This window comes from Polypterus senegalus, chromosome 11 (assembly GCF_016835505.1).
Source record: "Polypterus senegalus isolate Bchr_013 chromosome 11, ASM1683550v1, whole genome shotgun sequence".
Classification (NCBI taxonomy): Eukaryota; Metazoa; Chordata; class Cladistia; order Polypteriformes; family Polypteridae; genus Polypterus; species Polypterus senegalus.
The window spans coordinates 142,828,440-142,842,783 of NC_053164.1; the positions used below are offsets into that span (position 1 = coordinate 142,828,440).

A 14,344-nucleotide genomic window follows, 5' to 3' on the forward strand; every position below is an offset into this window, starting at 1 on the left:
TACTTCTAAATAATTCTGATAAATTAACATTTATAGCATTTGGGTGGTTAATAAAAAAGATGCTAGCCATATACGTCAACAAATCTTAAATCGCTTAGATTTATGTTCTAAGTAGTTCAAAAGAACTCTGGTAAACCGTTGAAAGTGAGAGCGCAACAGCAAGAGCATGATGCCACAGACGGAAACAGGAAGTACTCTTCCGATCCATGACAAACTGACAGCGAAGCGAACCAACCGTAACCGCTGAACTTCTACTTGGTCCCGCCCTCCAAGAAACTATCAACTTTGACCCTTCAGAAAAGGAAAAAGCGCCCTGGAGCAGAATCAGTAACAGCGTGAACTAACCTAACGCGTCTGCTTTCCTCTCACTAAAGAGATACGGAGTTACTGAGTCACAGCTTCTTTTAGGAAATCCGGGAATGAAATTTGGATCACCACGGGGTTATCGCTGCAGCCGTTAAAGAAAAGATCTCACCCGTCCCCGTAGGTGTACAGACTGCAGAGAGGTGCAAAACCTCATAAAACACCAATCCCCACTTCACTTCCATCAACTAAACTTGATCTATAGAATTCCCACCCCATATTTTAACCCGGCCCGACCGGAGTACTGTAGCCGCAAAAATGGCGAGCGCCTCCTACCACATCTCTAATCTCCTGGAAAAAATGACATCCAGCGACAAGGATTTCAGGTAAACAATGTTTATTATTTTCTAACTTTAACCATTAATAGTGATTTCCAGTGTGGCGACTCCTTATATATCTCGCTCCTCCTCACTTCACCTGTACGATGCTTTTGAAAATAAAAGTGCTAGCGTTTGAACTGAGACTGCAGCCGTGAGGCGGCTGCTTTCAGGAGTAGGCCGCTAGAGATTGACAGTTTTTGAGAGCTGAAGTGTTGAGAAGCTCCAAAGCGGTGACAGGTAGTCTCAGTTGGTGGCAACTGCATTACCTTATTAATTGTGTTGAGCTTATTAAGTAAACTGAAATGGAACCGCACTGGCGTGTTAAGCTGTTTGCAAAAATGTATGAGTTGGCGGCAACGAGCGGAATAAACAATCCAGCAATGCATTCCTGGACAAACTCTTGGCGTGTCATCGTAAAGTAAACCTGCACAGCTTAGTAAGCGTTTTGTTAGTCTGATCAGAACTGGCTAGTAGCGAATGCAGCATTTTGGGACAGAACAGCACTGCATATGGTCTGCACTCTTATCTAATAGTTTTTAAACTAAATGTAAGTGCAACTCCTGCGAATATAGAATAGCAATATAGCGCCAATTTTATAAACGTTCTCCCAACGATGCATTTTCATTTTGTAACATGATATATGCAACAGTATTCATAGTACCCCACGAGTTGAATTTCATTTAAATGTAGGCATCAGATTAATTATAATGATTACGGGTAATAAAACAACAGCAAAAACGATCCCGGAAACTCCAATTGCCGTTTTATGGATAATAACTGGAACTCAATTTGCCATAATACTCTTCGTGGTCAAGACGTTGTCTTTCGACTGCCAGTCGGAAGATAAGCCTTTTTTTTTTTTAACATAACTTTAATTCTTACTGTCCTTAGTCCTGACATCACCCGGACATAGTAACATTAGTTTCATTTTTATCCATCCATTATTCAACCCGTTATTTACATATGTGTATGTGTACATCCCTGTGTTATATATTAGTTTCACTATCAATATGCTAAAATGAAAAATACATTTTATGTTAGTGTATGTTTCTGTGTTCACTGGCCACCAAAATATAACAATAATAATACATTTGAGTTATATAATGCCTTTCCCAAGAACAGTGCGTTTCACAGAAATTCAAAATAAAAAATTACATATTTAGCACCGGATGCAAATAATTGTGGAATTAAACATAAATACAGAAACGCAAAGCTTTGAATTTGAGCAAAAAAGACAATTAACCTGAACAAAAATACAAACCATATGAAATAGAAGAGTATGAAAGTTGCTCATTGTTTGTGCTATGTTTAAAGTATGTTGATTCTGGTTTCTTATTAGAGTGATAACCCAAAGCATAATAATAAATCTATTACAAATGAAGTGTCAAGCATGGGAATACAAATCAGTCTTTATTTGTGTAGCACCACTGTGCAGTAAAAACCATCCCAAACTTTGGGTTTTTTCTAACCTCCAGATTAATACTCTATAGGCACTTTGAAATGGAGGATTTATGTGAGTTGTTGTATAGCACGTGTTTGTGGTCTTCAAGAACCTGCAGTGTTTATTACATCTAGAAAGAAGTTGATATTTCACTGATGGGGGTGTGTTCGATTGATACCATTATTCTGGTTTTGTCAGGTGATGAGCCTTATGACAGCAGTCTTTCAGGCTATTGGTTCAAATTCTCTGAATTAGAAAAAAAAACAAATGTAACCAATTGTGTCTTAAATGATTTAAGTCATCTTGAATAAAGGTGTCAGTCTAATAAGCAAATGTAAAAATTGTCCTTACAGTGATGACTCTGAAAAGGTGTGCATTATGAAATTATTAGAGGCCTCAAAATAAATTAGCATGTGTCTTTGGATATAAATGTTCAGTATGCAATGTACAATGGAAATTCACTTGAATCAACACCTAAACTATTTGCTGGGTTTTCATACTCTAGTTGTCAGAGATGCAGTATGGGTTTATCACTAGAATTACCAGAGCCTACGAAAAAACTCGTAGATCCGGCCCACCTTAAATCCCATCGCACCTCTCCCTCAGCATCTTTTGTCCTGTAAATGTGCTGATAAAGACAAGCAGCCTGCTATTCCATCCCCCCACCGCCGCAGAACGTGCACAAAGTTCTCCCAGCTCATGCCTTAATTGATTATCTGGGAGTGAAGGGCTGGAGTTTTAGAGTAGAAATAATAGATCGTTATTTGGAATATGTGCATTTCATGTGTGTTCCGATTCTACAATAATATGTGTAAACACATTTTTAAAACTGAAAAACGTTTTTCATATTTTAGTAGTAAATGACACAATGTTGGCGTAAACTATATAATGTGTGAAATCCAAAGATCAAATAAACACTTTAACAAAAGGTTGAAGAATAATACAACAGCTTCTGTGGTGTAGCGGTAAGATTTGTTGACTTGTAATCAATAGTCCCCGGTTCGTTCCTAACTGCCTCCTATATCTGCCGTTTTCAGTAGTGAGCTGCTCTTATTGTTAATATTATACAGTACACACAAACATTTGGGTTGTGTCTGTAACAGACTGTGTACATTTATAGGACTTGTAAAAGTTACCTTTTTTTTTCACTTTTAATATCTCTGTCACGATCACAATACATAACGCCCCCCCCACACCCAGGGATCTCACGCTGTTAGTTTTTATTTGAAACTGGGAGTAACTGTAGATAAGAGTGGTGTTTTGAGGCAGTGGAACTGGACATTCTCTGATCTGGAGGGATAAAAGCTGACACATAAATGCTGGTGAATCTGCCTTCTTCGTATCTCACCGTCACTTGATTTTTTTTTTTATTCGGTTTTATTGAGTGTTCCTGCTCACGCTGAATTAGTATGCACCCGATGTCAAAAAAAACCCTACATACGTATATATGATATTTGGAATTATTCATTTTATGACCTGTATAGTACATTTCGGAAAACATTGTGACACTGATGCAACATTATTCATATTGTGCTTGTAATCGGTGACCGCATGTTCCAACCCCCCCACGATCTTGCCAGTCGTGGTGTTGCTGTATGGTGCTGTTTCTTTTGTTAGTGTTTTTCAGTTTTATTCTCTCAATCATGATCATGCTGTAACCCTTCGCCCTCCTGATCTGACTGTTACTAACAGCAGCAGTATAAATTCACACCCCATCTGACGCTGTTCGTTTTCAAATGATATTGCATTCGTGCGATGATGTTTTCTGATTGGTACTATTCGGGTCATAAAATGATTTCTTCAAAATGTCACACATATTGTCTCTTTCTTTCAGGTTTGTGATAGAAACCACAGCATAGAGAGAAGTGTGTACATTGCAACAGGTACACGACGTAAATGTAGGAAGGACGGTCCTTGCATGTGTGTGAACTGTTAACATTTGAATCTGATGATTGCATATAGTGCTGAACTGACCTCTCTACACTATTCTTTCCTCTTCATGTCCTGGAGTACAAAAGAAACCGCCCCATACAGCAACGTGGACACTGGCAAGATCAGGAAAAAAAAAAAACACACGGTCACCGATTACAAGCGCAAGATGTTATGCAAATGAATATGAATAATGTTGCATCCGTGCCACAGTGTTTTCCGAAATGTACTATGCAGGTCATAAAATGAATAATTAAAAATATATATACCTCAGGGCTCCAGATGGCGACTAAAATGGTCGCCAATGGGACTTGATTTTCTATTTTGCGACTAGTTTTTTCATTCCAGTCGTCGGTGGTGACTCTATCTCTCTCTCTCAATCTAAGAAAAGTTTTAAATTTTAAAGCCGAAGAAACGGCTTTTAATTATGTGCTAACACTCTCAGCCCGCATCTGCCTTTCCTATTAAACTATCACATGATTAAAGCCAAACTGAAGCGAGGCATCATCTAACACGCCCACTCTGCTTCAAACGTCATCTCACTAACTGCTGCGGATAGGGATCTGAAATAGAAGAGAATCGGGCCACGACTACTCCTCGAATTCCGTCCTAACTTTCCACATAACACGTGAAAAGTTCTAGGTTTCCATGTAACACGCAAAATGGGCAAACGAAAAATTTCCAACTTTTTCTCAATGCCCACTCGTCCAAATACTGCCTTGTCTTCTTCTGAACGAACCGAAGATAATTCAGTCAGTGGGTTATCTGAGGTACAGCCACCAGCATCCGGAAATGTACAGTTATTAAAGGATGACAACTCTGTCCCGTTAGCAAAGTCTTCTGCACCCGTGGCTCCGACGCCTGGAAGACAGTTTAAAGCAGCTTGGTTACAGGAGTTCGCTTGGTTACGGTATGACAAGGGAAAGATGTATTGCAGATTTTGTGCACAAGTCGGACAAGAAATAGCTGGTAAAATAGAATTCATTTGTGGTACGAGCCGTTTTAAAAAAGAAACAAGCATGGTAAAGAGTAAGAAACACAAGAATGCCACAGACTGTGTGATCGCTAGGTCTGCTTCTCATGACACCCCCATAGCAAAGGTAGTGCAATGTGCTTATGAGAAAGTGACAGAAAATGAGATGAAAGAATTAAAAATAAAATTCAATGCAGCATATATGATTGCACTGGAAGAAGTACCGTTCACAAAGTTTAAATCTCAAATTCTGCTGATGAAGAAGAATGACATGGATGTGTCAAAAACATATGATAATGATACAGCATGTGCAGAGTTTGTAGGTTGCACTGCAGATGAATTAAAAAGTAGTGTGCTGGAAGAAGCTTTAAAGGTAAACTACATCTCTGTTATAAATGATTGTGGAACAGATGTCTCATGGAAAGACAATGTCATCACGTACTGTAGGTATGTTGTATGTGATGGAACACCCAAGACTCATCTAGTAGGTTTGGCTGAGATGATTATGGTCATGCAGATTCAAAACACCATTAAATCACTGCTTCAAAATGCTGACCCAACCAGTTCAAATTGGTGGGTACATAAAATGAGTGCTTTTGGAGAAGATGGTGCAAGCGCGAACATGGGTGCAACAGGGGGAATAGGGGCACTTTTCAGAAAAGAGATAGGTGAACATGCTCTGTCTTTCCACTGTCTACCCCATCGGCTGGAACTGGCAATGCTAAACACACAAAGGTCAGTGCCAATGACTGAAAAAGTTTATGACCTTCTACAACTAGTGTGGAAAACATATCATTTCAGTCCCAAAAGCAAGGGGAGCTGAAGGCTATAGGAGCAGAGTTAGGATGCACAGTACGAAACCCATCAGCAGTAAAAACTCAGCGCTGGTTGCTACACATTTATCGGGCACTCTCAGTTTTTCTTCATTCAAACTATGCAACAGGTCAGGGGCAGTACACTGCTGTGCATCATCTTGTGGAGCACCTTGCAGTCATGTCCAAAAACATAGACATAAAGGGAAGAGCCAAACACATTGTTCAGCAAATGGAAAGCCTGTCTTTCGTTGCCTTTTGTCACTTCTTACATGACCTTTTTTCAGAGGTCTCAAAGCTGAGCCTTACTCTTCAAAACAATTCTCATATACTTCATCAGGCAGTTGCTGCAATTGTGGGCTGTGTGGTAACAATTAAAGGATTTAAGGAAAATGCTGTGAGAGAAGGGAAGCTGCAGGAATTCTTACAGCACATAGGTTCTCAGCCTGAAGGTTCAACAGGAAGGGCCATCAACAAGCAGGAGTGACAGGGCTGCAAGTAGCCACACAGTCATAACCTTCCAAAATGTTAAATTGAAAGGCCCCCAAAATCAGGCCACATTCAGAAGTGATCTAAAGGCCGCAATTGAAAAAACAGTTGACATTACTGTTAAAGAATTGGAGATCAGGTTTGCAAACATGATGTCAAGTGTTACACAGCACAGACATTCAAAGGGATCAGAAATCATCAAGTCATTTTCAGTGTTTTGTCATGATGCATGGCCAGAGGACATTGATAGCTATGGCAAGTGTGAGATAGACACACTTGTTAAATGGTACAGGGAGCTCTTATCAAACAATGGCTGTGATGTCACAGCTGTGCAGAAGGAATGGCTAATGTTGAAAATATTAGTGAAGGGTCAGTTTATGGGTAAGACTTATGGTGACCTATGGGCAGTGATGCTGAGCAAGGAGCTGTTCTGTACAAATTTTAAAAATCTGCTTCACTTAGTCAAAATAATGCTGGTGCTTCCGATATCTGCAGCTCAGTGCGAGCGAGGATTTTCAGCACAAAACAGAATAAAATCAAATTGCTCCCAAATTTATTTTTTCTTTCTGGAGCCTTGTACCTGTCTCTCTTATTTTTTTTTTTTTTTACATCATAGACCATAAGGTGCATACTAATTCAGCATGAGCAGGAACACTCAATAAAACTGAATTAAAAAAAAAAAAATCAAGTGACGGTGAGATACGAAGAAGGCAGATTCACCAGCGTTTGTGTGTCAGCTTTTATTCCTCCAGATCAGGGAATGTTCAGTTCCATTGCCTCAAAACACCACTCGCATCTACAGTTACTCCCAGTTTCAAATAAAAACTAACAGAGTCAGATCCCGGTGGTTGGGCGGTAGTATGTGTTCTGATCGTGACTGAGAGAATAAAAGTGGGGAAAAAAAAAGGTAACTTTTACAAGTCCTATAAATGTACACCGTCTGCTACAGACGCAAACCAAATGTATGTGTGTACTATATAATATTAACAATAAGAGCAGCTCGCTACTGAAAACAGAAAATATAGGAGGCAGTCGGGATCGAACCGGGGACTCTTGATTACAAGTCAGCAAATTTTACCATTACCACGAAAGCTGTAGTATCGTCCTTGAACCTTTTTGTGAAAGTGTTTATTTGATCTTTGGACTTGAGGCTTCACACATTATATAGCCCATGCCAACATTTTATCATTTACTACTAAAATATGAAAAACGTATCTGTTTTAACAATGTGTTTACACAGATTATTGTAGAAACAGAACACACGTGAAATGCATGTGTAGCCTCCGATGTATAAGGTGAAGTCGGGCACGGGTAAGACACGTATCAAAGATATGTCACAGTCCAAAAATTTGTTTTAAAATTTAGTGAAAGTTAAAAGCAAATAATCCACACAAGAATAAAAAGAAAAATAGTTACACACGTAGAATAAAGGCAAAAAAAGGAAAAAATGTATCTTGTATAAACTTAGCTTTTCTTGAGAAACTTTGGTTATTTCTATACTTAAACATTCTTTATTTCTTTCGATACTTAAAGGTTCTTAATTTCTTCTTCTGAATGCCTTAAACATATGGTTCAACACTTAAATCTTTTATTTTACGAGTTACTTCACACTCAAAAGGCCTGTAGGCCATTGGCACATAGACATGCGCCCAGGCACGGTCACGTACACGTGCACGAACACGAGCACAAACAAGAACACGGTTAAAAACCGTATGCCTCTGTACCTTACACAAGGCAAGGCTAGACACTAACTGGAGAACATTGTTCACTCAAAGCTGTTAGAAAATGACATGAAAATACCGACTCAATTCAGTTCGCGGGGGTTATAGGAACCTCATATATTATGCATTATCATCTAGTAAAATATTCATAAATTTTATAGAACTAGGAAAATGGCTCTTACAGCATATGTTCCAAATAGTGATCTATTATTTCCACTCTAAAACCCCAGCACTTCACTCCCAGATAATCAATCAAGGCATGAGCTGGGAGAACATTGTGCACGTTCTGCAGCGGTGGGGGGATGGGATAGCAGGCTGCTTGTCTTTATCGGCACATTTACAGGACAAAAGACGCTGACGTAGAGGTGCAAACGGATTTAAGGTGGGCCGGATCTACAAGTTTTTTCGTAGGCGCTGGTAATTCTAGTGTTATAGACCAGAGGAAGACATTATGATCAGGGTTTGTTGGCACCAATTATTTGGGCAGTATTTGGCAGCAGTTGCTTTTTAGTCTAAAAATCTGATTACTAAATAATATTATACATGGTAGATTGTTTGCCTTTAATAGCGCAAAGAATTCTATGTTAATTTCATAATTCAGAGATATGGTAATTTGTAACGTTTGAAGCAGTAGTGAATTTTAGTTAAGTTTAAGTTCATTTGGTAATTTATGTATTTTTTTTATACTTTTGTGAATGGGCATAATATGTTCAGATGATCACTTTATAAGACTTCTTTCCCACTGGATTGTATTTTTCACAATTTACGTAGTTCTTGTACAGTCTAGAATTAGTACATGAAAGCAGCATCTTCACTTTTCCTTCACTGGATGAAAGCTGGTCCAGAAAATTAACACATGAATGTGTAACCTTCAATAACAAAACAAAATATTCATTTTGTTATTTAAATAAGCCGAAGTGTTTGAAAATTTTGAATTTGATCTTTTCATTTATTAAGGTTTCTATAACTTCTATTGCAGCACCAGCATTTACCGTAGATACTCATGTATAAGTCTAAAAATTTATGCCTTAAAATTCATTCAAAAACACAAAGTTGACTTATCCACGGGGCAACACTAATTTCATTAAATAATTCTTTAAACTGTGAAATACAGCACTTGAATTTGAGCATTAGCTTTTGGATAACAAACATACCATTAGCTGCCAGTAGATGGCGGTAACTAGAAACCTACAGTATTTCGGGCCATAAGGTGCACCGGATTTTAAAGCACAATATCAATGAATGGGTCTCGATCCTGCTGTCATAATTATCTTCGTTTGTTACATACGAAATAAACGGATTGGTACCGGAGGTGTCGAGTAATACTCTTCACAAAACAGTTCAGGCTTTATAGCGATGTTCTCGGAGTTCGGTCCACGGCGTCTGTACGAAAGGGTTACAATGGCGCTCACGTTCACGTCCGACAATCCCATCCTCGACACTTTTCTCCCAGTTTACTAGTGGAAAATGGTGGGACATAGTTTCCTCTTCCGTGGGCAATGTCCTAAAGGGGTTGGTGCTAATTGCGGTGGCTTTGGAAAACTCTGCTTCCAGGTCAGCATCTACCACTAGTTTTGTTGTTTCCTAGTTACACACTCCACCAATTGAATGCACCAATTTTCTTTCAGTTTTACAAGCTTCGTGTCACTTACTAGTGCTGACAGGAATAATCCTGGACGAGCCCCCAGTGTTACCTTTCCTGCCTGTCTCCGGACTGTGGTCGGGGTGACGCAGGGGAGCTTCTCCTTCTTCGTGTCCAGTGGTGTGAAGCTCCAGGGCCAGAGCAACGTGCTCTGGGGTTAAACCCTGTCGCTGAGTTCCCTTCTCCTAATATACAGCAGGGAGTGACACACAAGGCTTGACTGCTCAATGGTTGACTTTATTATCTCCTTCATTTTAAAGTGCCTGTTTTAGCTTAACAGAGACCAAAGACACAAGAGCCCCACCACGCCGTCAACAAACACTCAATCCCAAAACTCCACCCCCCAAAACCCCGACAACTCCACCCACATTCAGTATAATTGGGATGTCAGGCAGCTATTTTAAGCTATGATCCCAACAAGAGTCAGACTTTGAAGGATTTGAAGAAGACACTTAGGGCCACTTTATTATATGCAAGGTATTTGAATACGAATTTAATTGAAATATTCTAACTGTAAGTAAATGAATAAAAATGTTTTTGGAGTTTTAATTTTGGCTTACTAAAATTCTTCAAAGATTAAAATGTTGAAAGTCTGGGCCCAGGTACATTGGGTATAATTATGAAATTCAAAGAATTTGATAGGCTGTCAAGCTTTACCCTTACTGAAAGCCAGAAGTCTACGTGACCATCATAATCAGGTCCTTCCATCAAAAGCCTAAATACAAAGAGGACTGTTTGACTTATGTTAGGTAGATTGCCCAGAGGGGACTGGGCGGTCTCTTGGTCTGGAACCCCTACAGATTTTATTTTTTTCTCCAGCCTTTGGAGTTTTTTTTGTTTTTTCTGTCCACCCTGGCCATCGGACCTTATTCTATGTTAATTAATGTTGACTTATGTTTATCTTTTATTGTGTCTTCTATTTCTCTATTCATTTTGTAAAGCACTTTGAGCTACATTTTTTTGTATGAATATGTGCTATATAAATAAATGTTGATTGATTGTTGATTGATTTACCCTTGACTTATACGCGGGTCATAACAAATTTTATAATTTTCGGCTTAAACAATACACTCGACTTATCTGCGAGGTTGACTGATAGGCAAGTATCTACGGTAATTTAAAAAAAAAAAATTTTTAAATATTAGAGATTGGAGGTGCAAGGCATCTAATGATGCAGAAGGCAGTATGCCTTCAAAATAGCAACAAAAATGCCTTGAAAATCTAAAGAGCAATTAAGACCAAAATTATTCATATGCTTTTATGGGTTGCTGCAAGGTTATTGATGAAATGGATAAAGGCTTCAGTCATGCTGGAAATTCAGTGTCCGAGTTCCTAGTCCACTTGGCACCAAGGTAAAGCCAAAAGTAAAACTGGTATTCAAAAATTTTCACATGCAGCATGCAAAACAAAAAGTTATTTTGTCACCCAAATCTACAAGCCTTATACAAACACCAGGGGCCTCATGTATAAACGGTGCGTACGCACAGAAATGTTGCGTAAGAACTTTTCCATGTTCAAATAGCGATGTATAAAACCTACACTTGGCGTAAAGCTACGCACTTTTCCACGGTACCTCATACCTTGTCGTACGCAAGTTCTCTGCTCAGTTTTGCAGACTGGCGGCACCCAGCGTCAAAGCAATGCTGCTGTTCCTGTGTGGTTACTCCTTATTTTCCTGACGCGGCTTTATAAATACGCTGAAACTAACCGCATATTGTTTATTAGTGTAATGCATCTGATTGTAATTAACTTGTAACAATATAATGATCCAGGGAATAGCCATAGTATTCCAAATACCATAACTGCTTTAGCGTTGTTACTCTCACTGTACCTTCTTCTTCTTTCAGCTGCTCCCGTTAGGAGTTGCCACAGCAGATCATCTTTTTCCATATTACTCTCACTGCACCGCTCGGAGTATTTATATCACTGTATCTGAGTGTGAATCACGGCAGCAGCTGATCGGAAAGAGAATTATCGGTATACAGTATCAAGCACACGCTACCTCAGCCACGGCAAAACGTTTCAAAGCCTTTACTGTACGGACCACGCGGTTCAGAAACCATTTCATCCCAAGAACTATAAACGCACTCAATCAGTTGCTCCTTGTAGAACTGTTTGTACTTATAAGTACAATTACCTCACTGTAAACTTGCACTACATTTATAATATTGCACAGCTTGAGCCACTTTATAAAACGCATTTAAATAATCTATATTCTTCACTGGGACTGGCGTGAAGGATAGCATAATTAATCATGTACTACGAAGATAGTTCAATGTTCCTTAAACATTTTGAAAAATCGGCGTTCTAAGCTTACAGATGGCTTAACATCTATTACTGATTGTGTGGCGATCAGTTACGTGGAGAAAGAAAAGCAAGGACTGCAAGGGCGGCCACGCCAATATATATCTATACTAATAAAAGGCAAAGCCCTCACTCACTGACTCACTGACTGACTGACTCATCTCTAATTCTCCAACTTCTCCAACAAGACTGAAATTTGGCAGGCTCATTCCTTACAGCTTACTTACAAAAGTTAGACAGGTTTCATTTCGAAATTCTACGCGTAACGGTCATAACTGGAACCTACTTATGTACATATATACGGCCATAGCCTGCAGCTCGGTCACCGTGTGAGACGGAGTTGTGTCCTTCATCGTCACGCCTCCCACGTAATTGAGTGCCTGCCCATATAAGGCTGTCCGTCAGGAGCTATCCAACAGACACGCTGCCGCAAAATATTCGCGGGTGAAGGACTGTGCTTATGCAAATGAAGATGAGATGGTCAGGGATAGACTAGTGTTTGGCACAAACTCAGCAAAAGTGCGATAGAAACTTTTAAGTGCCGGGTCTTAGCTAACAATAAATGAAGCCGTGGACAGCGCAAAATCATAAGACATAGCACAAGCACAGCTGAGAACCTTCGATGCATGTACTCCGAGCAGCTCACGTGAACTGACTTTGCAGGACTGGGAATAGGTAAACCCGTGCATGCAGTGTGTGATGTCTCAGATAAAGAGGAAGATGAGCTGCTTATTGATGCAATAGGAAACGAACAACCCTCTGGCGCTTAACAAGCCTTTGTACACATATCATTAGGAAAGCATGGTGTAAAGCTTAAGTTTAAATTACGTTCATAGACACGCTGCCGCTAAATATTCACAGGCAAATCCACAACTTGATACCGGGAATGCCTGTTAAACATCTTAGATTCACGAGTACCGATTTGGGTAGGGAACACTTCGAAACACGGAATATAACTTGAACACAACACATCCTCCAAATACGAACCTGATGGAAAGAAATAATGATAATCAAATCCTTCATGACAGCAACACTCATAACAGTGACAAAACAATTACATTGACAATCATGTTATGTTACTTTTAAAATGTTTGCTTTTCTTTTTCGTAACTTCTTTAAAACACTACTTCTCTGCTGCGAAGCGCGGGTATTTTGCTAGTTGAATATAAAACAGAAAGAGAAAATAACGACACAGCTAAAAACGCAGCAGCAAATTTCGACAAAAGTCAAACGCTTGTGTCATGAGCACGAGGCAGCTATTTAGTGTCTAAAACGGGCGTGGCCATCCACCGTGCATAAGATACCATATTGACATTGGCGGGCGAAGGAGCCACCGGTTCTTTTTCTGCCCAGGGCCGCCACAAGCCTAAAGCCACCCATGAGTACTGCTGCAATAAATAATTTCATCGAAGGTTGCGCACACCCAATCACTGCACTGTGAAACCCATGTTTAATAACACGCTTTAACTCCTATCATCATGAAAATGATATCACGTATACATCTCAGTATTTTAGTTATTCAGAGAGTTGTAATATCATGAATATAATGGATTCTGTGTCCAGCCGCCTGTAGAGAGCTGGTTTAAGAAGCAAGTAGTGATTCACACACACAGAGCACATAGAAGATCACATACAAAACAAAGCATTTAACGTGCTACTTTAATTACAATGTGATTTGAGAAACTGGTTAATTAAACGATTTTAAAATGACGTTTATGATGTTATACTTTAATGATAAAATAAACTACATGATTTAAGTGGAAATTTCGAGATTGAAGTTGACATTTCATGCTTTTTTCCCCACCGTGTGCCTTTTTTTTTCCTCTGTACCCTAATAAGCTTTCATATGACACTCAGACGGTGGGCTACGACTTGCCTTTTCACGGGGACATTGATATCTGAGCTTTCAAGTTTCTCCAACACGCTATGTCACTCGATCAACTTCTTTTTGTTGATTATACCATGGTTTAATTAAACAAATAGTATGTTTTTCCTTTGCCTCCACTTGGTATTCGTTGAAATTCTTATATTTTCCCCTGTGCTTTTCCCATTGTCTTTTCACAGAAGGCTGAGCTTAAGGGTGATTTTATATTGATTTGCATATTCAAAGAGGTGTAATTCTGGGAGGAGTTGGGGCGGGACATAAGGCGCGTGCACAAGCGTTACTTTTCACGCTGGCGCTGGGATTTATGTAGCGGAAGAACGTGGAAGTTGGAGTACGCACAGATTCCTGCATCGGGATTTTTCTATGTGTAAGCATATTTCGTCTTTTGTGCTTACGTCATGTTATAGTGTGAATTCTACACACGGTGTTATTCATGAGGCCCCAGGTGTTTAAGAAACACCACTA

The 14,344-nt window shown here is 39.4% G+C and overlaps 1 protein-coding gene across 1 annotated transcript in view; it reads left to right on the plus strand.

Annotated features, from left to right (window-relative positions):
* The first annotated feature begins 278 nt into the window (after positions 1 to 278).
* cand1 (cullin-associated and neddylation-dissociated 1) overlaps positions 279 to 14,344 on the plus strand; it is a 98,769-nt gene continuing 84,703 nt past the window's right edge. Inside the window, exon 1 of the mRNA XM_039769733.1 lies at positions 279 to 689. Within this exon, the coding sequence (XP_039625667.1) occupies positions 622 to 689 (68 nt within the window). The 5' untranslated portion in view covers positions 279 to 621. The remainder of the gene's footprint in view (positions 690 to 14,344) is intronic.